The sequence below is a fragment of the Saccostrea echinata genome, unplaced genomic scaffold (genome assembly GCF_033153115.1).
Source record: "Saccostrea echinata isolate AGI-Se365-2 ecotype Australia unplaced genomic scaffold, CSIRO_AGI_Sech_v1 ptg000062l, whole genome shotgun sequence".
Lineage (NCBI taxonomy): Eukaryota > Metazoa > Mollusca > Bivalvia > Ostreida > Ostreidae > Saccostrea > Saccostrea echinata.
The window spans coordinates 1,188,463-1,215,580 of NW_026889811.1; the positions used below are offsets into that span (position 1 = coordinate 1,188,463).

General features: G+C 33.4%; 1 protein-coding gene across 1 annotated transcript; it reads right to left on the bottom strand.

The window, feature by feature from the left end:
• Nucleotides 1-2,350: 2,350 nt before the first annotated feature.
• On the bottom strand, nucleotides 2,351-8,535 carry LOC133175243 (uncharacterized). The gene is made up of 9 exons (XM_061310345.1): nucleotides 8,523-8,535; nucleotides 8,257-8,392; nucleotides 7,830-8,004; nucleotides 6,082-6,873; nucleotides 4,699-4,806; nucleotides 4,300-4,482; nucleotides 4,141-4,177; nucleotides 3,707-4,004; nucleotides 2,351-2,438 (listed from the first exon to the last, which is right to left on the bottom strand). Exons 1-9 carry the CDS (start codon nucleotides 8,533-8,535, stop codon nucleotides 2,351-2,353), a joined length of 1,830 nt encoding a protein of 609 aa, XP_061166329.1.
• Nucleotides 8,536-27,118: the final 18,583 nt, after the last annotated feature.

Consider the following 27,118-nt stretch of genomic DNA (forward strand, 5'->3'; position numbering starts at 1 on the left):
GCCGGACACATTGTTCAGGTCCTAGGTTGTGATTAAGTTGGTGATTTAATAAAAATGGATTATTCTTATAAAAAAAGTCTTTTTTACTCAAATTTTCAAACAACCCCATAAAATTAGGCCCTACTGATTGATTTTCCAGCTTTGCCTTTGATGCAGATCCTTTCTGTGCCTTTATAGTTTGTTTCCGCATGACATTACATCAAGACATTTTCGTTAAAAAATGTCAACATTTAATAAAAATAACAATTTCCTCCTTAAAATATTTCTGGTTTCTATAGATACTGTATCGCTTCTTCCACTGTTATGAACAATTTCTAACACGAGGAAAGTTATTGACAAACAAGTTGATGAAACAAGAATATCAGCATGCAGTCTCGTTTAAAGTCTTCATTTTGTAAGTTCTATGGTCGATACAATGACCTTGTCAGCAAATACAATCTATCATTAAGTCAAATGCTGACTGACTTTTTTCATACTAATTGTTAGGCCATTATTTACACTCTGAATTGTCGACGGATTTTTCCGTTATTTCCCGATCATGACAAGGAGCACACGGCGGGTGTGACCGGTCGGCTGGGGATGCTCACTTCTCCTTGGCACCTGATCCCCCTCTGATGTCTTAGAGGTCCGTGTTTGCTGTACTCCTATTTTGTAATGTTGAGAGGACTTTTGAGCTCGAATACTGTTCGTTATCTCCACATGTTTCATTGATAAGGTAGACAGAGTACTCCGTAGTAAAATTTAGTATAAAGCTATGACCTAACATACGGTATGAAGCAGTCAGACAAAATAGGATCCAGCGATAAATTGTATTTACAAACAAAGTCATTAAAACGAACGTAGAATTTGGGAAAAGCTGAATTTTAACGGGGTTGTTGAAATCTTTGTGACATCAACTTATTTGTCAGTAACTTGCCTCGGTTTGGAAATTGATCGTATTCAGAGTATGCTCTTGCGTATCGAAGAAGTTAAGAGACATAAACACCATATGCAGGTGATATTTGAAATTGTTTGTTTGTCTGAGTCCCTTAGAGAATTTTTCAAACCCTAAATGACACCTGCATGATCCCACCTCTGATGTTTTTAGAGGTGTTTGATAGCTCTCAATTTGTATTGATTGAATTGACTTTTGAGCATGATTACTCTTTGTTATCTTTATATTTCATATTGTGAAGCCACCACTTGCCGATGGAGGTCTGCAAATTTAGACCCGACTCAGCACTTACGGCCTTTGAGCAGAGAGGAATCTTTTTCGAGCCAGCACCTATTGCGACACGGGACCTTGGTTCATACTGTCTCATCCGAAGGACCGGTCTTCGCGTCCCGCAGTGGAATTCGAACCCTCGACATAAGAATCAACTTCTTACTCTGCGACTCCAGAGCAAACGGTCTAACAACTGCGCAACGCGGGCGACCAGGTGATGTTAGAATATTTCTACATGTACTACAGGTAATTTGTTTATAGCCAATAACGCACCCAGATATGAAAGAGATGTGGCAGACTGTATTGTCTTTTATTGCGAGTTTACTGGGATATAAAGAGTCAACATATGAATAAAAGTGACTATTTTTAATTGATAAAACGTTGTCGATATGTACTATGTATGTTGAGTTGAATGCCACAGCAAGATTTTCCTTCTTCTCGTGAAGATGATTTTGAACAATGTGGTGGAACAGATCTACTATTTATTTCTTATGTATTTATTCGTTCTGGGATAATTCTATTTTCGTTTTATCTAAAGTGATCTTAAATATTTTTGATAAATAATTCTTTTGCGCAAAAAATTGGACAGTATAACATTTTCATCAGGAAATCTCTATCCAGCGTATGTCAGCTGAATCTTGTGGTAAGTAACTATCTTGTTTCTTTATTTGTTACGTTACCATAAAGTTTTGAGTATTAAATTTTATTTAATTGCAGCGTTTATATTTTTTTTGGCAGTTAAAGTTGTCTTAGTAAATTCTTGTAGTTCAAAGTTTATTTTGCCACAGAAAAGTCTACTAAAATGTTCTGCAATTTTGCCCATCGAAATTCCAATATGTTTTTGGAAGACCTGGTTTCCAAGAATACATAGATGTTAAGTGTGGGTATTCGGCGATGTTGGCTTCTACAGTATAAATTAGACCAGAAAAATTGTCTAACATCTTACCGAGATCTGTAATCGAAGCACTGGACGGAGGATGTCTAACATCTTACCGAGATCTGTAATCAAAGCGCTGGAAGGAGGATGTCTAACATCTTACCGAGATCTGTAATTAAAGCACTGGACGGAGGATGTCTAACAACTGACCGAGATCTGTAATTAAAGCGCTGGAAGGAGGATGTCTAACATCTTACCAAGGTCTGTAATCAAAGCGCTGGACTGAGGATGTCTAACAACTGACCGAGATCTGCAATCAAAGCACTGGACGGAGGATGTCTAACAACTGACCGAGATCTGTAATTAAAGCGCTGGAAGGAGGATGTCTAACATCTTACCGAGATCTGTAATCAAAGCACTGGACAGAGGATGTCCATCTTATAGAGATCTGTAATCAAAGCGCTGAACGGAGGATGTCTAACATCTTACCGAGTTCTATAATCAAAGCACTGGACGGAGGATGTCTAACATCTTACCGAGATCTCTAATCAAAGCGCTGGACAGAAGATGTCCATCTTATAGAGATCTGTAATCAAAGCACTGAACAGAGGATGTCTATCATCTTACCGAGATCTGTAATCAAAGCGCTTGACAGAGGATGTCTAACATCTTACCGAGATCTGTTATCAAAGCGCTGGACGGAGGATGTCTAACAACTGACCGAGATCTGTAATGAAAGCGCTTGACAGAGGATGTCTAACATCTTACCGAGATCTGTAATCAAAGCGCTGGACAGAGGATGTCCAATTTATAGAGATCTGTAATCAAAGCGCTGAACGGAGGATGTCTATCATCTTACCAGATCTGTAATCAAAGCGCTGAACGGAGGATGTCTAACATCTTACCGAGATCTGTAATCAAAACAACTGACCGAGATCTGTAATCAAAGCGCTGGACAGAGCATGTCCATCTTATAGAGATCTGTAATCAAAGCGCTGAACTGAGGATGTCTATCATCTTAACGAGATCTTCAATCAAAGCGCTGAACGGAGGATGTCAAACATCTTACCGAGATCTGCAATCAAAACAACTGACCGAGATCTGTAATCAAAGCACTGGTTGGAGCAAATTAAAAAAATCCTTAAACACTCATGATTCTTTTTATTTTAAGCAGAGTATATCGATTACAAATATTTTGGATCATTTTGATAAATCATGGGACACTATGAAAATGAATATTAAACATCCATATATCAAATATGTAATGCGTTTACAGCAACATGTGTATACAATTTGTAACTTATCATAAGGAATGTTGATTACTGAAAGTATTTTTTGTGGAATTAGGAAGAAATGAATTTGTATTTATGAAACTCACAGAAAATTAAAATGATAGATTTACAATTTAATTGCTTTAGTCATGGGAAAATGTATTCATCGATCGTCTCGTTATCTCTATATCTTATATCATCTATTAAACTGACACTAAAATAGCATCGCTTTATATTTAACTTCTTGAGGATATAATTTGCAATTTTGTACAATTTTTGTAAACACTATCAAAAACAATTATATAAGAAAATAGCAATAATGAATAAAAGTGATAGTTGCAGAAGCTCGTTAACTTTAGTATAACAGCTGCATTTGTGGAAGCAAGGGTTTGGAATTGTAGGAACACTGGGTCACTTTTCTGTGGCCCATATTCTGTAACAAAGGACAGGTTGTAAATTGTTTCGGGATCCAGTCCTGTCAAGTCAAACCAGTCGGAGTATGCATCTACATATCGGACGTGAACTTGGTCATTGGGTGAACGGAACTCTACTACAACCGTTGACATCTCGTAACAAGCTGAGGGTACCGTCCAGTTCAGACGAACACTTTTGTCAAAGGTTGCAGTAATGGTTAAATTATTTGGGCCAGGATCTAAAAAGATAAATGACTGAGATATTGAACCTTTAATGAAATCATGGGTTAATTCAACTGTGCATCATTCTGAGATCTGAACACTGTGGTTATTTAAATTATTGTATATTAATCTCCACACTATGAAGATACATACATTCATCCATTCCGTCAAGCGAGGATAAATCTGTAATCTGTAAATAGTAAACAAAACAAAACAGCGCTTTAGCTATGCTTATGACAGAAAAAGTAAAATAAAAATATGAGTTAGGAGAATTGAATATTTCTAGCATCCAAGGGCGACAAATCTTCTTACTATAGTACTGTAAAAAGCAGGTTTCATTGCCATGTTATATACAGTCAGATTTAATAAGACAAACTCCTCTGCCAATTTTTCCTCTGGCACAACAAACCAGCAGTTGTTTATGTCCAGGTTGTGGCGGTAATAAAAGAAGCTTCCTACAGATGTTTTGTATCCTGTTTTCAATCCAGGATCAGCCTACAATGAAAAGAAAACACCATGTATGATTCCAGTCTTTTTTTCAATATTTCTTTCTATATCAAAGACTCAAACAGCTTTTGTTTGATTTGATACTTCTGTTTTCTGGAATAATGAAACGGGACAGTACTTTATTTTTTCTTTATCAAATATAAACTATAGAACAAAGCTGCAAATAATGCAAGGCAAAAAATTGAATACCAAAATATTCTTTACTTTTGTTTTGTTTCCTGGAATATCAATTTCATGGAATATTTCATTGCTTCTAGATCTTAGTTCCACGTGTATTCTATGTATTCCACTTTCTCTGTCAAAGACATCTATCTGTATTCTGAGAAAATCATTTGACTATATGTTACTAATTCCTCTTGATATCATTTATGAGAGAGAGAGAGAGAGAGAGAGAGAGAGAGAGAGAGAGAGAGAGAATTAATTTTAATTTTATATCAAAACAAACAATTGAAGATTCTTTAATTTTCGTACAGACTGGAGAAGACGTACGAGGGGTTATCAAAAAGTTCGTGGACTAGCGTCATAAAATTAAAACCGCTTTAGGTACATCAATGAATTTTTACACATTTAGTTAGCATCATCTTTTCTATCTATAGAATAAACCATAAATCATAATTTTTATTTTTTAATAAATTGTTAGTGTTTTTGTAAGCAAAGGTATGTCCAGGCGGCGCAACCTCTAATATGACGTTTATTTCTATCTGAGTGTAACTGAGAAAAACTCTTTAGATATGAGTATTTGTCATCATAAAAATCTCGTTAATTCAGGCATGTGGTACGACACATTTGTTCAGTAAAATTTGCAATTTTTACCCCATTCTGTAATTTCTATGAAATTTTATCGTAAATTTTATATGGAGTGTCCAAACAATTATGGGATTGAAAATAACGTCAAAAAGGGTGAGGGGTTTCTTTTTCAAACACTCTATAGAGTTTCGCTCCTGGAAAAACTGGTATTGACCTAAGGAATGTTTAAACTGGCTACAGAAAAATAAAATGCATCCAGAGTACTTGTTTTTTAATGCCCAAAAAGATTCAGAGCGATGAAATATGCACAGTTAGTGTCGATTTGTAGTCAGGGTGTCTAAAGTCAGTCACGTCGAAAAGTGACGTTGCAATTGATCATGTGTGGTAGAAATTGAACTACAACAAGCTAAGTATTCTGGCATAATCAAGTGAGGATCTTTCCCCATATAAAGATCCATTTACAATATTATATGCATTGAAAACAGCTGCTCATGACATTGTAAATTCATATAAATAAGACGGGTTTAAGTCCTTACTTAACTCCATGTAATCTCATCAAGATAAGTGTATGAGGTAGAGAGAGCGGACATTAAGAAACAATGACGTTAAGCGGACGTCATGACACTAAACGGCGACAGCGCCGGGTGATCACATAAAGTCTTCTTAATTTTAGAATAATTTGGCAAATTATCAACGTATCAAGCTAAAATTTTCAACATTTCTTAAACTTCTGTTGTTTTATGTTCCGCATAAATTTTGTAAGCAAAGACTACATATTATTAATTTTATCGCGTCAGTCCACGAACTTCTTGATAACCCCTCGTAAGTAGGATTTTTAACGTTCCTCGTAAATATGACGTCTGATGGGTTTAAACGTTTTGGTGGGCTGGAATCAAAGGAAATCTTCGTCAAGTCAACTTTCGTATTCCCCATGATGTCAGTCGCCTTCACCCAGAAGTTGAAGGTGTCGCCATCTTTTCTTTCAATATTAAAAATCTGAGTTTCAGAAAATGTATCATTCACCTTATACCAGGTTTGCGGGGTTCTCTCCCCTTGACCTCCATGTCTGTAGAAATATTCAAATTTCACTATACCGTAAACATTCCGGATTTCTTTCAGTGTTCTTTTCCCCGAGTTATCATCAAGTTGGTTTGGAACGTGCTTTTCAATGTTTGTAACAGAATCGACATTTTTATACTGTGCTACTGGATTTAAAAGTTTATTGTTCTCGTGGAATTGGTTCTGAAAATGTCCTTTCCATGACACGATAATGTCCTTATTGAGGTTATTTTGCCATTTATAGTTTGTTTCAGGTTCTGCGCTTCTTGCTATAAATGGTAATTTAGATAGAGTGATATTTGAACTTGGGTCATATAACACCAAGGTGCGTGCGCATTGTGTATTGCTGGCTCGGTCTATTACATTTAGTATAAAGGAATACAACCCTGCTCTCTTTGGAGTGTAGGTATATCTTGTTTCTAGTGCCGAAAGGGATATTTCCTCGTCTGGGCGCCATGGATTTGTTTCCGCCAAGATTGTTATGTTCAGCTTCAGCAGAAAAACCTGTATTTTATATTCTTCGATTCCAGAAAGCCCATCTTCCCAGTTGTTCCATGACAATTCTATTGGAGACTATATAAAATTGAAGGTAAAACAAAAGATTTATAATTTAAGGACATACGCAAAGCACCTTACCAACTGATAATTTTTAAAGATATTCTTAATTTAAAATTATAGTGCCATCAGATGCTCATAAACAAAAAATCAGCATGCATTATCAGCTGGGGATTTTGTATGGATATTAATTGATGCAAATTATTCTATAATTCAAAGAAAAATACACAAAAATGACTAAACATATATATTCTAGATGTTTTTTCATCAAGATTAATTTAGAGGAAGTGTACAGCACCATATATAGACATTAAAAGAGTAGCACACAGGTCCTTCAAGTATTGGAACTCTTCAACTCCAGGGAAAAATACAATTAAGTTCAAACTAGGTTGCGTATGTCCTTTAGTTAATATTACATCCAGTATCTTTATGATTATTTTTTGGTTGACTTTCTTAAAAGTTGATGTTTCCAGTTGAATTTATAAAACATTGTCCATATACACCCAAACTGTAGAAGTACGTGAAGATATTACGCCTTTCGATTCTCCACTGACCTTTATATTCAAAAGAAAAATGTTTTAAAGAAGTCTTATCTTAAAAGGGTTCAATTGAAATACTTAGTAAATACGACAACACACTTAAAGGTTTTTATCCCATGTTTACCCCTTTATCCCGTGGATATGACTCATTGGATAAATTTTTCATAATCCAAAGTTGTGACGTCACAATGGTTTTTGCGTTAGCGCGATGAAGTAAAATAAAGTGGAGTCCTGTATAAAACAGTGTAAAACATTGGTTGTGAAGTATTAAACATGGGATAAAAAGAATCTCCCATGATTTGTAGTTGGATATGACTTTTATCCAACTCGTTGTGTGTTTTTATCCCCTCGCCAAGGCTCGGGGATAAAAAACACACAACTCGTTGGATAAAAATCATATCCAACTACAAATCATGGGAGATCCTATATATATACCTTGGTGATATCCTTTACAACATCCAGTGCTTTTGCCTCACATGGTCCGCCTAAGAGACATTGATGTGGCTTCACCAAATCAACGCGAAACATTGTAGATTTTGTAGACATGTCGTCGATAAATAAGTCTTTTTCAATAATACCCCAGATTTCAGTAAAAGCTGTCAGAGTTAAACTTAAAAAAAAAAGAAAGTCAAAATAGACAAAACCTTCATTACATTTTCTAGGATCAGGATCAGGAGTCCAAGGCTAGTTCTTTTTATCATATATTTAGATGTCATTTATTTGAGACATGACAATAAATATTAATGTGAAAAAAAAGAAGTTGACGATATGAAAAATTAATAAATTTGAACGATTACATTATTAATTATCAAAATCTAAGAAGGGAGCACACACACACACACACACACTGAAGATAATTTACTTGTCTCCATGCTCCAGCTGCATGTCAAAGTTGTCATCTGTGTAGTTACAGTAAAACACATCATCGTTTGGATTCAGAGAACTAGGCTGACTCTCACAGAGCTTGGTTTTATTTCCACTCACAAAGAGTTTCTTTTCTAGTAATAAATCCAAATATATTCCATTTTCTACTATTTTCTTAATTCAATTCATAATAATTTATATCTCCCTTCTTCCTTATCATTTAAATAGATATTAAATATAATATAGAAGTTAACATATCTTCACCTGTTCTGCCCATTTTATGAAGAATAATATTAATTCCTCCAGACATGATTCCCACCTTAAACTGTTTTATATATCTTGAAAGGTTTAGGCTGTCCGGTGTTGTTGAGACGGCGGCAAATGTGACGTTGATATAGTTGTAATCATTATGGTTTACCCACATTGTGTCTACCTTCGTAGAGTTTGGTTCAGAAGAATCTATTACAGATCTGTATAATTCCCTCCTCTGTCCAGATCTTTCATAATATGCGAGAGTGGACGTATATTGTATGATAATTGGGCTCAACTCTGCAACTGTACATAAATATAGAGAAATGAAATGATCAGTTTGTACACAAAGGAGTGGAATCTTTATGCGTGTTTATCTTGTTATGCGATCTTTCATTAATTAAAGCGGAATAAAAAAAATACATTTTATTTTCAGGTAAGAATGTTATGTCTTCTCTGTCAACCTCATTTCAATAATTTACATAATCTTTTTTTAGGTTGTTATGGCGTGCATTAAGAATTTCAAGGTAATCTGTTTAACAGTGGTTGATATTGACTTAGATACTACTAAAGAACTTTTGATTGACCTCAGTTTTGTCATTAATGGCCAACAACAAAACAATGTGATGAACGTAATGACTTTTGATGGGTTTATTCTTACGCAATGCCTTTGTGACGTGTTTATTCTTACGTGATGACTTTGTGATGAATTTACTCTTATGTAATGACTTTGTGGTGAGTTTACTCTTATGTAATGACTTTATGATGGGTTTACTCTTATGTAATGACTTTGTGATGAGTTTACTTTTATGTAATGACTTTGTGATGAGTTTACTCTTATGTAATGACTTTATGATGGGTTTACTCTTATGTAATGACTTTATGATGGGTTTACTCTTATGTAACGACTTTATGATGGGTTTACTCTTCCGTAATGACTTTGTGATGGGTTTAATTTAATCTTCTGTTCAATGGGTTTATTCTTTCGTACGTGATGAATTTGTAATGGGTTTACTCTTACCCGTTTGGCAGGCATTTCCGGTATACCCGTGTCTACAGTAGCATGTGTCTGGTCTTACACAGGTACCTCGCCCATGACAATCTCCGGTACAAATAGCTGGAAATACAGATGTTAAATTCTGTCTTTACTGTGATGAATTTCTTGATTCTATATTTTAGAAATTCTAATTCTTTTAGCTTTGATTTCTTTTATCTGTCTTTTCATAAAATTAACTCACTCTTTTTATTTGCTAATAATAGAATCAATATCAAAAAGTATCCCTCTAAAAGAAAGTGACTAGGAAGTGTAATTATCATATGTCGAACTTCTGGCCTACAGAATGGCACAGGATGTACAGAACATTCAATTACGTAATAAACAAATAAATTAAAGTTCGAGTTAGACTTACTTGGACCATCAATGAAGGATTTTTTTTTATTCCAAAAGGATAGGATGTACATCCGTTTTGGAAGTGACTGAAACTCATGCACGCATAAAGGAAACGTAAGATGTTATAATACATGTGTGAGCAAACATTGACATGTAAGATGTTATAATACATGTGTGAGCAGACATTGACATGTAAGATGTTATAATACATGTGTGAGCAAACATTGACATGTAAGATGTTATAATACATGTGTGAGCAAACATTGACACGTAAGATGTTATAATACATGTGTGAGCAGACATTGACATGTAAGATGTTATAATACATGTGTGAGCAAACATTGACATTTAAGATGTTATAATACATGTGTGAGCAGACATTGACATGTAAGATGTTATAATACATGTGTGAGCAAACATTGACATTTGCCGGATTCCTCGCATGGAATCAACTGTGATCGGCCAGAGCCCATTTCAAAAAAATTCATTGCTTGCCAATAGACAAAAAAGAGGAGAAAACTCGAAACTTTAGAGTGACTGTACATAAACATCAGAGATAGGATCGGGTACCTAAAAAGAGTAAGAATCTTCGACTGAAATTATGTAATTTGGTACTTCCTGTAACATGTTTTAAGATTTTGTTCCATGAGTTTTCCTACAAAACGATAAAAATATGTATGTTTTTTCCAGTTCTGCACAAAAAGTCATTTTCTTTCTTCATTTTTAATCTTTTTAGTTAAATAAGTCAATTTGATGTTTTTATATTATGTTGATAGTGAATTACCACTTAATCTTAAGAGTAATTGAAGTATTCAGCAGGGTGGTTTGTTGTCTACGTGAAGTCTTTTTGAATTATAATTGTAAATTGATGTACTTCACCAGAGTCCAGGCTTTTTGACATCATAGACAGCTGCTTTTTCAATAAAAATGGAACTCGTAAATATACTTACCTTGTCATTGGTCATTTACAAAATTATTTTGTTAAAAAGCACTCTGATTGTACACACAAGTACTCTGAAGTTGATATTAAAAAGATGCTTGAGTTTCTGATTGACAATATCTATGTAGTTTTTGTAGATCAGATCTTCAAACAATCTGTTGAAATTCCCATGGGTACCAATTGCGCCCCCTTATTAGCAGACCTATTTTTGTATTCATACGAAGCAGAATTTATTCAAAAACTTCTACATGAGAAGAAGAAAACACTTGCTGTGGCCTTCAACTCGACATTTTGATATATCGACGACGTATTATCAATTAACAATAGTTACTTTCATTCATATGTCGACTTCATATATCCCAGTGAGCTTGAAATAAAGGATACCACAGATTCTGACAAATCTGTTTCATATTTAGATATTTTACTAGAAAAGGACGTTAATGGTATCCTAACAACTAAGCTTTATGATAAACATGATGACTTCAACTTTTCAATTGTCAACTTTCCTTACTTATGTAGCAATATACCCTTTTCACCTGCATATGGGGTTTATGTCTCTCAGTTGATTCGATACGCAAGAGCATGCTCTACGTATGAACAATTTCTAAAACGAGGCAAGCTATTGACAAACAAGTTGACGAAACAAGGATTTCAACAGTCTCGTTTGAAGTCATCTTTTTGCAAGTTTTTGGTCGATACAATTACCTTGTCAGCACATACAACCTGTCATTGAGTCAAATGCTGACTGATGTTTTTCATACTGATTGTTAGGGCATTATTTATACACTGAAAGGATTTTTCCGGTTTATGTTTCCAAATCATGACAAGGAGCACACGGCGGGTGTGACCTGTCGGCAGGGGATGCTCACTCCTCCATGGCACCTGATCCCACCTCTAAATTTTTAGGTCCGTGTTTGCTCTGCTCCAAATTTGTATCTTTTCAATGGACTTTCGAGATTGAATACTGTTCCTTATCTTCATATTTCATTCCACTATATTATGGCTGACGTTACGGAAATAATATGACATCAGGAGACTATATCTCGCAGGTACAATCCATTTCAGTAATGAATGTAAACAATTTAAGAAAAATGCCGACGTCCTTGTTTGCATGACAAGACGGAATGAAAGTAAATTCTCTTAAATTTTCGCACTTTATGTATATGTATTCATTAGTCTGATTCCATGACAGTTCACTGCGGGACATTCTTTTAAAATTGAAAGAAGGCAAAACTTGTCTTTTCAGTCGAAAGCATTAGCGTTTAACTATTGTTGTCCTACGGAATTTCAAGTAGAAATCAATACAAGTATTAGGCCTAAATTAAAATAATGTTTGTTTGCCCTCAGCCGACCGACCCACAAAAATTAGCCCGACTCAAAATATTTTATTGCTCTTTTCATTTACAATTTTTTTATTTAAATAATTTCAAACCACTTTGTTTTAATCTTGTTAAAAACTTCTTAAAAGTCATTTAGATGCTTTGATTAGTACATGTAGTGTTAAAAATAGAATGTAATTGGCGAAATCTGTGTTAATTCTAGAAAAGCTATTTTGTTTATTCAGTACCAGTACATGCAGCAATATCGCCTTAGATTTTAATGCACGCAAAGGTGTGAATTCAGGGTGTGAATGGTGTACAGGCAATCACTTCTCGCTTGAACCCACACAGCTGAAGAAGTAGTAATAGGGGATAGAAAATAATGACTGAAAATGTAAAAGATATCAGACATAAATCATTATTAAATAAATTTAAAATTATTATCAAAATTGGAGGTGCTTTTTAAAACCGAAAGTAGAAAAAAACATCGTTGATGAGGAAAAGTGGCAAACAAGGCTGCTGATTTTACCTTCAGATACATTAAGTCAACTTACATAAATGTAATAAAACTTAAAAGTTGAACGAGAAATGGGCTTGGAAACACAAAGTATCAAATCAAAAGCCAAATACATTAAATGATGTTCAAACTTTAAAGCTGATACCCGCAGGTTCAATGTTTCTACACCAGAAAGAAGTTCTCAATAGGATTTACGTCATTTTTTTAATATAAATTTTTAAAATTGTCGATATGATGAGTTTTCACTTGATACATCATTTTCCATAAAAAAAATGCCCTTTACATTTGTTCTAATTTCTACCCCCCCCCCCCTTGATTTTTTTTTTTACACAAATTAATACAAGCAGTCAAAAAGTAAATAAACCACCACAAGGCCTTATAAATTTTAAGCATGCAACAGAAGACAAGACTATTCCCTTTTCTTATTGCCCTTCTGCCCATGTACAATCATGCATTTAGGGGAAAAATCATTGTCGAACATTTTTCCTTTATAAAGGCAAGGCCACATTAGTCATACTAATATTCAGAATCCCCATGTAGGTTAGATTAAATTCGGTTATGTCATGAGTCCTTAAGCCTTGGGTGGACCCACAATTTTTTATGGGAATGTAGAAAAATCTTTCAAAAACAACCTTTTGAAGAGCAGCAATATTAAAAGTGACTCAAATGAGCATTTTGGCGGTTATGCTTCTTTGTATAATTTTCAGGAAAAAAAATAAAATATTTTTCCTACCTACCTACCCATTGTTAAAAATCTGGGTCGGAAAAGGGCAAACAAACAATTTTTTTTTTAATTTTGGCCTTATATACTATGGTTAATGAATAAAACAAAATACCTCAAAGGACTATTCATACCCTCAGTGCATAGAGAGCAAAACACAATCACGATTAATAATCTGAACATATAAAGAAAAAGACTGATGTTTTATTGTTATGACGTCATTATTACTTTACTTACGTTGACAGTGACTCCCACTATAGCCAGGACAACAAGTCTCTGTGTAGGTCTCCCGGTATCGCCACACATGGTCATAGTAGGTACTGCATGAAATTCATAAATTCAAGAATTATAACCACGTTGTTGTCAACAGAGAGGAGGAAAAGTTAATTGTAGTATATGAACTATCCAGTTGATTAAGTTCTTTCATTACTTACTCAAGGTTTCTTTATTTTTTTATTATTTGATCCACTCAAATAAATGACTTCTTTATATTTTACACTTACCTATTTGTAGTATCTTGTCAGGTTTATCTAGACGATATCCAATGTTTTTTAGTTGGATATTTATTTCACGAGTGGAACAAAAGTTTTTGTGAAAATTAAAACAAAAATCCCGTCTCACGAGTAAAATAACCCCCATAACTAACTACAAATCGAAACATTGAAGTTATTGTATTTTTTTGAAATTTCATTTAACATCTGTCTTTTTCTAACGCAGCGACCTACACTGTGACCTACACTGTGAAGTCATATATGGCTCTAAATTTGCTCTTGAGTACATCTTGTCCTATGGTTTTTACAAAAGGAATATAAAATAAATTATTTAAAAAATTGAAATAAGAAATGTTTTTTATTGAAAAGTATATTGCAAATATATAAAAAAGATAAAATAAGCAGATTTTTTCATCAACTTACTTTTTTTTCTTGGAATGAATTTGATAATTCGACTAGAATTACGCATGTGTAGGGGGACATTTTCAACCATGTCAAAATAAAAGTCAAATATACGGCGATAATACTTTGTACACAGAATATCTTCATTCACTACTGTTTAGGAAGGATAAAATTAACATACAAAAGTATTTTAATGCACATTATGTCTAAAATAAAAGAAAAATTGGAATTTATTTCTTTTCATATTTTGAACGTAACGTCTGTCAGACTCAATACACCGGGTACATAGTTATAAAATGGGCCATTGTTTATGCAAACTATTTTATCTTTCTTGTCTACTGATAGAAAATTTACCTGTTTATCAATTAAGTGATCGCAGATTCAACAGAAAAGCACGTGTGCTTAGAAATTAACAAATCTGTGGGATGCTGTGTCTGTCATGGCAAGTGGGCGTTACGTTCTATTTTAAGAATGGAGCTCGGCGATGCTTCTTCTTATACATTTGACTTAAAGGTTATGAATATTTATATCTTCTCCAGTGTTCTATGCAAATGTGTTTACATTTCGATAAGAAGAGCTACAGAGAGAGCCCGAGAAGCCACGAACGTTTGTCTGTCAAGTGTTACGTTACACAAAGTATGTTACGTTCATGAAAATGTAAGTTGTCTTTATCCTAGATTTTAAACACATGTCATCAAATATTATCAGCTAGTAGGTGTATTTTGGATTTAAAAAAAAAATGAACTTGCACGCTCTTCATCACTACATAAACACTTAAAATTTGACATTTCTTACATAAGGTACCGATTGACAGACATTGCCTGAATACTATCGTAACGGTGACGGACAAAACGAATGTCTGTTCATGTTACGTGAATCAAACGGGTGCATTCAGATTTATACGTTTATAGTGAATTAAACCAAAAAGTATTTTTATTTAAGAATATTAGTGTATCATAAGGCAAAATTTGTCTTTATATCTTAAACAATACAATTTTGTAGTTGTTTTCTTGCAGTTTTTAAAACGAGTCTGTCAGGGTTACGTGCATCCGTACATGTTACGATATAGGTTTGATCTATATGAAATAATTTATTTTTTAAATTTCATTAGTATTTTCATAATTAATAATGTCTTGTGTATTATAATTTCCAAGAATAAAAGATAAACTTTGAATGATAAATTTTAATGGCTCGTTTCAAACAGGTATTGCTCAAGAAATATCGTAACATGACAGATATGATGGAAATTTTGTATGTTACAAAGCGTATAGCAGAGATCTGTTTTTAAAAAAAATCAAATTTAAAATCTATAAGGAATCAAAATTTGAATTATGTCCATTTCTTACGGCAACATTATCTCTTTGATAAAATAATGAAAGTTTATGGTTTATTTGGCTGGCTAAGTAAAGGAGTCTGTCAGTGTTACGATCATCAGTTTGTGCATCAAAAGTAGCTTAAAAATCTTTTTTCTTCTACGTAAGAGTGAAAAAAAATTGCATTGTTTAAGGAATTGTTTAGTTTTTATTTTTTACAGATTATTTGTATTGCTAAGCATCATAAATGTAATTTAATCATGTCACGTTTTATCATACATCTGTCATGTTACGTTATATGTCTGTCATGTGTTACGTGACACATATTTCAAACATTAATAAAATTATTTATTTTTGACTTGATTGTCTATTCAAACATTTTTTTGTCCTATTTAGAGTCAAAACTTCAAATACACATAAAGAAATCTAAGAAAAAAACATGTCTACAGAATTCTTTATTTGTCCTCCCAGAGCGAATTTAGAGCCATATCTGCGTTGTTGTTAGACGACATAGATAAGCATATGTGAGATTGAAAATTGTAAACATGGATATTATCAACAATTTGGAGAAACTTTGGCAATTTTAGTTTGTGTCGGGATGATTTATTTCCTCTCGCTGTCTTACAAGAGGGAGTATTTTCTTTGTAACACTCATCGTGCGGGAATAAAAATCTTGAGTTTTGCCGAACGTTTGGTATTTTCACGGTAAAGAATATCATTTTTCATATTTTTCACTGCGAAAAATATCACTTCCAAAAATTCCTTTTATTGGAGATTTCACAGTATTTCACTTTTGAAAATGAAATAAAAACGAGTGGTTACTTCAAATATAACTTTAAACCTAATAAGGCCACATTTTTTTGATTTCTTGGATTACGGATTCCCCCTCTTAAAAAAGAGGTTTTCGGGAAAAATACAATAGAAATAAATTGAGGATTTTCAATGATTTTGAAGTTGGATAATTTGATATGATTTTGATATTTTTACGATAGGAATTCAGAGTAAAAAATATAACAAAAAAAAAAAAATCCTGTCTCACGAGTGAAATAAATATCATATTCAACTAACATTGCTTCTTTAAAAAGAAATATATCTAACAAGACAGGTAGTCCTCTTTGAAATAAAAATAAGATGAGGTCAAAAGACTTTACTCAAAAAACGAGTAGCGATATAATTTTATTTTACACTCGGGGACCCTGTATAGCAAACTTTGATATGTTGGATGAACCAGGAAATATAACAAAAATCTGTTTATAAACGGCAATGACAAATATGAAACTTGTCCGGGGAAACTAGGTCCAACTAGGGTTCAAGACGATGGGTTCAACTAGGGTACACGGAAAAGTAGATCCGTAAAACCGATTAACATCTTTCAAATTTAAAATAAGGAAAGAAATATTTCCTTTATAAAACAAAAAAGTGAGTGTTTGCCTTATTACGTCAAATAAATGCGTTTAAAAAAGTAGTCCACAAGAAGAGTTTTTCTATAAATTGTGACAATTTGACACTTAACATGCATTCTCTGTAAGCACCAAAAAATTTACTATAGGGCTTGGAAACGACATCTCTCCGATTTTGATGAAATTTGCACCACAGGTGCATCTTGGCACAAAACTAGCAAATATGGTGTTAGAAGTTCCACACGTGCACCCGGTTGCCATGGAGACGGATCCATTGAATTTGGCCATTTTTGGCCCTTTTTGACCGAATAAAAACATGAAAATTGAGGAAATGTAAATGCATTTTTATCTTTATGTAATAAACTCAAACATAAATCATTGTATCATAAGAAAACATCAACTTTTAAGGTATACAGGGCATATAATCGGCTATTCCAGAATTATTCCCACTCTAAGAAAAAGGTCCTGTAAAATGACATTGTTTCTGAAAATGTGAAAAATGGGAAATTTGGTATTTTTTGAGAATTTTAAGGTAAAATAAAAAAAAATTGTCTGCGGAAATTTTTCAAATCTTATGTGTGTTTTCATACTTCAGAATTAGGAGTGTCACCTCATGAAAAAATTGGAGTGGGATCTCAATACTATTTTTAGTAACATGTATCTATAAATAGACATATTTCAGAAAAATCTAAAAAATCAAATTTGGGCAGAGTTTAAGATGCCATTGTTAGATATTTAGGATATATACTGTAAAAGTCAATATGTTAATGACAGAAACTGGACACCAATAACTGCTATGCATATCATTTGAAGGGAGTTCCGTTTTCTATTGATAGCTTCAAATGCCTTAAAATAGACATGTCTCATAATATGTGTAAAAATGACTATTTTCTATCATTTAGAAGCTCCACTAAAACATAAGTGATAAACATACTGCTCTCACCAATATTTCATCAATTAGAACAAGGGATAATACAATAACTCAAACATTATTGAGGATAGGCTCTCATTTCTATAAATAGTACAAATGTCTAAAATTAGACACATGGGAAATCAACGACGAAATGTAGACTTTTGCACTATTTCTCACATTAGAGATGAACAATTTGCATACTAACTGTCATTAACTGTAACTGACATAATGTGACTGACAAGTACAGGAGAGCATTAACCGAAATGCAGAATAATAAGCGGAGGTCTCCATTTCTATTTATAGTAACAATTGTTTAAAAATAGACATTCTACAAATTATCAAGAAAATGTAGAATTTTGTACTATTTTGTCACATTAGGGATGGATAATTTGCAGACAAACTGCTATTAACTGTTAATAACATAAGGGGAACAACAAGTACAAGAAAGCATTAACTGAAATGCAGAATAATAAGCGGAGGTTTCCATTTCTATTTATAGTAACAAACGTTTTATAATTATTGAAGAAATGTAGAATTTTGCACTGTTTCTCACATTTAGGGATGGACAATTTGCAGACTAACTGCTATTTACTGTTATTGACATCAGGTGACCGACAAGTACAAGAGAGCATTAACTGAAATGCAGAATAATCAGTGGAGGTTTCAATTTCTATTTATAGCGCATATAACACATGTCTAAAAATAGACATATTGCAAATAATCAAGGGAATATAGATTTTCGCACAATAGGGATGGACATTTTGCCGATTAACTATTATTAACTGTTATTGACAAAAGGTGAATGACAAGAACAGGAAAGCATTTACTGAAATGCAGAATAATCAGCGGAGGATTCGATTTCTATTTATAGCAACATACGTGTATGTCTAAAAATAGACATATTGAAAATAATCAAGGAAATAGAGATCTTTGCCCTGTTTCTAACATAAGGAATGCTCAATTTGCAGACAAACTATTATTAATGTAATGTGACTGACAAGAACAAGAGAGCATTAGCTAAAATGCAAAATAATCTGCGGAGATTATTTCCATTTCTATTTATAACACCAAATACTTAAAAATACATATGTCTCAGTATATGAGAAAAAATGAAACTTTTCCCCAATTACAACCTTCACAAAAATATTTAGAATAACATTGCTCTCCAAAATATGCCATCTTCAAGTACATGTGGTCATACAACTCTTCACACATTAATGAGCATGGGCTCTCCATTTTTATTACAGTAACAATAAACTAAACATATAATTATGTAATGTATATATAGGAACTCCCATGGTTTGTGCTTGAATATAATTTTTATCCATCTAGTTGTGTGGGTTTTTATACTCCCGAGCTTTGGCGAGGGGATAAAAAAAAACTCACAACAAGTTGGATAAAATTCATATCCAACCACAAATCATGGGAGATTCTTTTTGTCCTATGTTTTATACATCACAATCAATGTTTTACACTGTTTTTATATAGGAATCTACTTAATATTTGAATTTTACATTTCGTGGAGGACATATATTTGTGGGTCTCTCTATGCCATAAAACACCCACAAAATTTAATGATTTTACAGTATCTCAAATAATTTAGAAAATGTAGGTTCTTGCACTATTTCAAACATGAGAAGAGGAAAATTTGCAGATTTTCTGTCATCACCATATTGTGACTTACAAGAACTAGTCAATATTGATTGAAATGCAGAATTACCAGTACTAGTAGAGGTTTCCATTTCTATCTATAGCAATAAACTTAAAAAAAAACATACCCCTCAGCATATAAGGAACCAGAAGTCTCTGATGAGACTGTAGCTCTACTGATCTTTATTTAACAAAGGAAGAAAAAAGTAGCTAGCACTTGGACTTGACAGTAAATAAAAAAATATCCTTATTTAGTCTCTTTTTGTGTCAAAATTGCAGTTGGTCAAAAACTGTAGTAGGAGTAGCCTTTGAAAGAATTGACCGAAATATCCTTTTTTTTTTTTTTTTTTTTGTTACCATGACAACACTGTTATCTAAAACTAAAATCCGATGTGCAGGATAATGTGTCTTAGTGCAGTCTTCTTGGAATCAGATCAAAGCAGTAGAAGAAGCTTCCTGATAGAATTTGACAGGAATTTTTAATTTTAGTCACCATAGCAACGGCATTCATCAAAACCAAAAACTGATAAGCAGAGTGATGTATCTCAGTGTAGTCTACTTGTATATAATTTAATTTTGGTTTTTACTCGTCATTTGATTGGATAAAAAATCAGTTTATACCATATAGCCTGTGTTGCCTAGGTCACACTGACTTAAGTCAAAAACGTATCGATCCGCTGATGTTACATTTTAAGTATGTACAATTTGAAGGAGAAATCGTTATTTTTTCACACTTAGTGCCCACCAAAATATGGCTGAAATAATGTCGCCTCGGCATTAAGCAGTAATCAATCAATCAATTACACTTGGTGATGGAAAATTAAATACTAAGAAATGAATTTAATAGCTACCCAGTATTAAAAGTAAGTCCCAATAAAGCTAAAAATGAAAATTTTACACCAATTAAAAAATTCGTAGAATTTTTTTTTACAGTTCTACCAATCTCCACTATATTTCATACATTATTGAGAATGGTTCTCCATTCTTTTTATAGAAACATGTCTAAAATAGACATATTGTGATTTTTTGAAAGATGAACATGCTCAGTATTTTAGACATTATGGATGGAAAATCTGCAGACTGTCATAAACATCATTTGGCTTACAATTTTAAGTCACAGTTAATTGAAATAATTCAATAAACAAAAATAATTTACAAACATTTACCAATATCTTTTAAAAAAAATTAAGTATGGAATTTTTCAATTTGAATGACAATTGAATCTTTGGTATCGCAACATTGCGTCATCGCACCATTGCCCCAACAGTTGATGCTAAATAGTGCGATAGTGATCTACATGGCCCCATCTGTATTCGATAAATATCCGAGCTCTTAGTGTGTTGCTTATTTTTCCGATGTTAAATCCCTTACATCCAGGGTATGTTTATGGAATCCGGATAGGGCTATGAAGTCCACTATTGCGTCATTGCACCATAAAGGTTTGGGTCCATAGTGCGATGACCAATAATGCAATGACCATGAATCAATGACAATAATGCGATGGAGCGACAATATGGTAACGATGATGTGATGGCACAATGAAGCGATAGCGCAATGACGCGACTGTGATAGCGAAGATGCAATGGTGCGATAAAGATGAAGAGATACTTACTATCACTTCATTGTTTTATTACACCATCGTCATTGCATTATCATTGCTACATCGCGTCATCGTTATTGCATCGTGGCATTATCGTGTCATCAACCTAACAATGCAATAGTGAACTACAGTGAGGAATTTATTATCACCTAGCTTTGTGAGAAGCGCCACATGAAATATGAAATTATTCGCTTTTTTTATATGGTTGAAATACATGGTCAAAGTGTGGAGCGGGGGTTTTATCCCTAATTCGTATTCTTATAATTTGATGTTTTGTAGTCCTTTCTTGGTATGTACTCACGAAAAATTATCTACAGTATTAACAGTATCAAGCTCTTGATCAAATGAAATATATTTTTTTTAATTTATAAGAGTGCTCACTTTTTATATTGTGTGTTAGTATTGTCAATGAAATAATTATTAGAGCACTATGCACTTTTATCAATTTTTTTGTGAGCTTCAACATGATAGAAAATATAGACATTTGTCCTTCATGCATATATTTCCATTGTATCATTTTTAGTGTTTGGTGGCAAAATTAACAAGAGGTCTAAGGGCCTTGAATCGCTCTTCTGATAACTGTACAACCTATCACTTCTAATTGAAGCCTATAAGCATCCTGTATATTTAGATAAAGTCTTCAAATTCGAAAGGTACGTCATCATGACCTACATTTTAGATGAAACACTCTGAGAACCCAAGATGATTCTAAGCCAATTAGTACCCGAAATATTTAATTATAGTCATATAAAGTAAAAAGTAGGTCACGGTGACTTAATTTAGAGTCGACTTATTCCGAGGACCCAAGATACATCAACGGACAAAGTTTGATGATTCTAACCCAATTAGTACCTGAAATATTTAATTAAAGCCATAAATTTTCAAAAGTAGGTCATGGTGACCTATTTTTCAGTCCACCTACACCGAAGACCCAAGATGCATCAACTGACAAAATTTGATGATGCTAAGCCAATTAGTAGCCGAAATATTTAATTATAGTGATATAAATTGAAAAGTAGGTCATGGTGACCTACTTTTCAGTTGACGTTTTTTGAGGACCCAAGATGCATCAACTTACAAAGTTTTATGATCATAGGCCTTAAAATGTCCAAATTATGCCTCTAAAACGCTTTGAAATCGAATGCCTGCAAAGTTCAAAAAGTAGGTCACTGTGACCTACTTTTTAATGAATATGGTTTATGGCCCCAAGATGCATCATCTGACAAGATTTAATGATTCTAAACCTCTCAGTATTTGAATTAATAACCTTAATTGTTTTAAAAAAGATTAGCCATAAAATTCAAAAAGTAGGTCAAGGTGACCTACTTTTTAGTTGACGTACTCCGAGGACCCACGATACATCAACTGACAAAGTTTGATGATCATAGGCCTTAAATTGTTCAAAATATGCCTCTAAATCATTTTGAAAAAGAATGAACGCCGTGACCCACTTTTGAGTCAGCATGATATGAGGTCCTCAGATGCATCAACTGACAAGATTTGATGATCCTAGTCCTTATAGTAAGCAAAATATCAACATTTTAATAAAATGTAATTTTTGGTCAACTCTGAAGTGACCTTGAGACCACGCCCTTTGCCCCAGGGTGATTCCCCGTGCAAATTTTAATCTATAACATATCCTCATCCTTTTATATAAGTTTGGTGATAATCTGCCCAGTGGTTCTTGAGAAGAAAATTTTTTAGCATCCAGTACTTCTGTTTCTATTTTCCTAATTATCTCCCCTTGTTTAAGGGTCACAACCCTAGTTTTAGTGAATGAGCCGTTGGACCAAGGATACCCTGTGACAAATTGGACAATAATTGGCCAAGGGGTTCTTGAGTTATGGCCCATATTCTATAAAGTTTACGCACACTGCACAAATTGCCATAGCATTAGCTCTTTGAGCCTTTGGCTCAGAAGAGCTAAAATGGAAACCTCCACCGATTATTCTACTTTTCAGTTAATGCTGTGTTTTTCTTGTCGAATACATAACCTTTATAACAATAAGTCTGCAGATTTTCCATCCATCATGTGAGAAATAGTGCAAAATTCTACATTTCCTCTATGATTTGCAGTATGTCTTTTTTAAAACATTTGTTACTATAAATAGAAATGGAAACCTCCACTGAATGTACTGCACTTCAGTTAATGCAGTCTTGCTCTTGTCAATCGCCTTATGTCAACAACAGTAAATAACAGTTAGTCTGCAAATTGTCCATCCCTGATGTGAGAAACAGTGCAAAATTCTATATTTCTTTAATAATTTGCAGTATGTCTATTTTTAAACATTTGTTACTATAAATAGAAATGGAAACCTCCGCTTATTATTCTGCATTTCAGTTAATGCTTTCTTGTACTTGTTGTTCCCCTTATGTTATTAACAGTTAATAGCAGTTTGTCTGCAAATTGTCCATCCCTAATGTGACAAAATAGTGCAAAATTTTACATTTTCTTGATAATTTGCAGAATGTCTATTTTTAAACAATTGTTACTATAAATAGAAATGGAAACCTCCGCTTATTATTCTGCATTTTGGTTAATGCTCTCCTGTACTTGTCAGTCACATTATGTCAGTTACAGTTAATGACAGTAAGTATGCAAATTGTTCATCTTTAATGTGAAAAATAGTGCAAAAATCTACATTTCAACATTAATTTCCCATGTGTCTACTTTTAGACATTTGTACTATTTATAGAAATGAGAGCCTATTCTCAATAATGTTTGAGTTATTGTATTATCCCTTGTTCTAATTGATGAAATATTGGTGAGAGCAGTATGTTTATCACTTATGTTTTAGTGGAGCTTCTAAATGATAGAAAATAGTCATTTTTACACATATTATGAGACATGTCTATTTTAAGGCATTTGAAGCTATAATTAGAAAACAGAACTCCCTTCATATAATATGCATAGTAGTTATTGGTGTCCAGTTTCTGTCATTAACATATTGACTTTTACAGTATATATCCTAAATATCTAACAATGGCATCTTAAACTCTGCCCAAATTTGATTTTTTAGATTTTTCTGAAATATGTCTATTTATAGATACATGTTACTAAAAATAGTATTGAGATCCCACTCCAATTTTTTATGAGGTGACACTCCTAGTTCTGAAGTATGAAAACACACATAAGATTTGAAAAATTTCCGCAGACAATTTTTTTATTTTACCTAAAAATTCTCAAAAAATACCAAATTTCCCATTTTTCGCATTTTCAGAAACAATGTCATTTTACAGGACCTTTTTCTTAGAGTGGGAATAATTCTGGAATAGCCGATTATATGCCCTGTATACCTTAAAAGTTGATGTTTTCTTATGATACAATGATTTATGTTTGAGTTTATTACATAAAGATAAAAATGCATTTACATTTCCTCAATTTTCATGTTTTTATTCGGTCAAAAAGGGCCAAAAATGGCCAAATTCAATGGATCCGTCTCCATGGCAACCGGGTGCACGTGTGAAACTTCTAACACCATATTTGCTAGTTTTGTGCCAAGATGCACCTGTGGTGCAAATTTCATCAAAATCGGAGAGATGTCGTTTCCGATTTTTTGGTGCTTACAGAGAATGCATGTTAACCTGTATTGTTATCACAAAAGTCGACAGGTCGACAGTTGACACCTAATTGGTAAACTCTTATCCCTAAATAAAGGTCGACAGGTCGACATCAAATTGCTAAATTGTATTCATCACAACAAAGGTCGACAGTTGACACCCAATTGGGAAAGTATTTTCACGAACCCTCCCGATCGAGAGATTACGGTTAGTCCTCGAACCCATCGGAAAGATTAGGGTTAGTCCTCGAACCGACCTGAGAGATTAAGGTTAGTCCTCAAACCCATCGGAGAGATTAGGGTTAGTGCAGGAACCCACTGGAGATAATAATCCGTCGACCTGTCTACCTGTCAACCCGTTAACTCGTTTACCTGTCGACCTGTTAACCTGTCGACTTGTCAACCCGTCGACTTGTCTTCCTGAATACATGTAGACCTGTCAAGCAAACAATCTGTCAACCTGTCAACCCTTCGACTCGTCCAGCTGTCGATCTGTCAACCTGTCCACCTGTCAACCTATCCGCCTATTTACATGTCCACAATTTTATCAAAAAGGTTCTTCGCTACATAGAATTTCTCCATTTCCTCATATTGTTTAGCAATGCAAATTAATTCTTCAGCCATTTGGCGTATGAAAATATTTACTGGTACTAATTATCAATATATCCTAGTTGAGCCGATTAGGGGATTAGGGTTAGTCCTCAAACCCACCCGAGAGATTAGGGTTGGTGCAGGAACCCACTGGAGATAATAATCCGTCGACCTGTCTAACTGTCAACCCGTTGACTCGTTTACGCCCTTTGGCGTATGAAAATATTTACCGGTACTAATACGTTCTATTTCCATTAGTGAACTATTGTACTTAGAGGTACCATGTACGTTGAATAGATACATACGATCAACAATAGGAATAAGTTGATAGAGGGCGCGTGAGAGCGAAGCTCTCCCTATAGTTAACATGTGTGTATGTAAAATTTATTGAATTCTATTGTAAACTATATTTTTATTACAATACCTATAGAACTGAGAACGTTGTCGCCAATATGGCGTTCAGTCTTTTCCATCTTGAATCTTGCGACAAATTCCCGCATAAACGAGATGCTGGAGAATCATAATTTTAATTCCAATCTTGCGTTAATGAAATTTTATCAATTCTTATAATCAAAATCACTCTTATAGTACACATCCTTGTTACTTTCGTTTTCAACTAACTTGCACTCAATCGTCATAGACCTGATATGTGACGTCATTCATTGACTGCGGAAACTGTTGAATTTTTAACAACTTGTAATAATTGATATTTCATATGCGTACTCTCTTTTTAAAAACATTTATTCACCTTTTAATAAACCTTACTATATTTTGGTGAAACAAAAAACTCAGTTTAACGAATTCCGATGACGTCACTGTCTAGACTGCGTACTACGCACTATGGAGTGGCGGATCTTTCTGTGGCCCCTTTCACCAGACTTTAGGGAAAGAAACAACTCTAATTTATTTTTTAATAAAATTTATTAATTACGAATGTCTTCAGGATTATTTTCAATCCACAAACTAGAAAGATAAGATTTTTTGGTGACATAGTATAATTTTCCTATTGAATACTACATTTTAACAAAAATGTTTTAGTGGTCACAGTAAAATAATGCATGAAAAGCTTTACTGAATTCTGGTATGAACTCAAGAAGATGGGAAGGGGTATGCATTTTATTTTTTTTTTTATTCTATTTTATTTATTTTTATTTATTTTTTAAAATTAATTAATTCATTAATTTATTTATCTATTAGTTTATTTATTTATTTATTCATTCATTCTTGTCTTTGATTACTTGTTTGTTCCTATATACATTTGCAGGTGGAGGCCTGTGTCTCATTTTTGTTGTTGTGATTCTTTTTCTCAAAAGATTTATCATTTTTTAAGTGTCAAATTTCAGTTTCGTGAAGCTCATCATCAAAAGAGAAATCTTTGGACATGTCTGAAGCTCAGACTACCTCATCAAACACGTTCCATTTATACATGTGGATACGCTTCAACGGATTAAATAAAATGATTTCTAATTTTTATTTTAAAAAGTACTTTTAAAAACATAGACCAGAAAAATTATTCAGCCAGTTGGAACCTATTGTGGATTATGATAGTGTATTAAGGTATGTCACTCGTGAAATTAGTTATATCAAGAATTTTTTGAGAAGTATATTTTAGATAAGATAGATAAAATATAAATTGAGACCTATATTCAATATTCCTAGCATATCATAACGGAAAATATTCTTTAAGTTAAAATATATGGGGCTAAAGTTCCAAGATATTAAATTTAACAAATGTGTAGATTTGAAGAATTTTCTTCTAAATATCCTTCCACCACAAGAAATAGTCCCTCCTAAATCTTGCATC

Bases quoted from the DNA above. Each gene is read 5' to 3' on its own strand.
- LOC133175243 (XM_061310345.1), bottom strand. The intron at 4,483-4,698 runs GTAAAGAATATT...TTTTCATTGTAG, and splicing joins TTCCAGGAAACAAAACAAAA to GCTGATCCTGGATTGAAAAC. The intron at 4,178-4,299 runs GTAAGAAGATTT...TACTATTTACAG, and splicing joins CTGCTTTTTACAGTACTATA to ATTACAGATTTATCCTCGCT.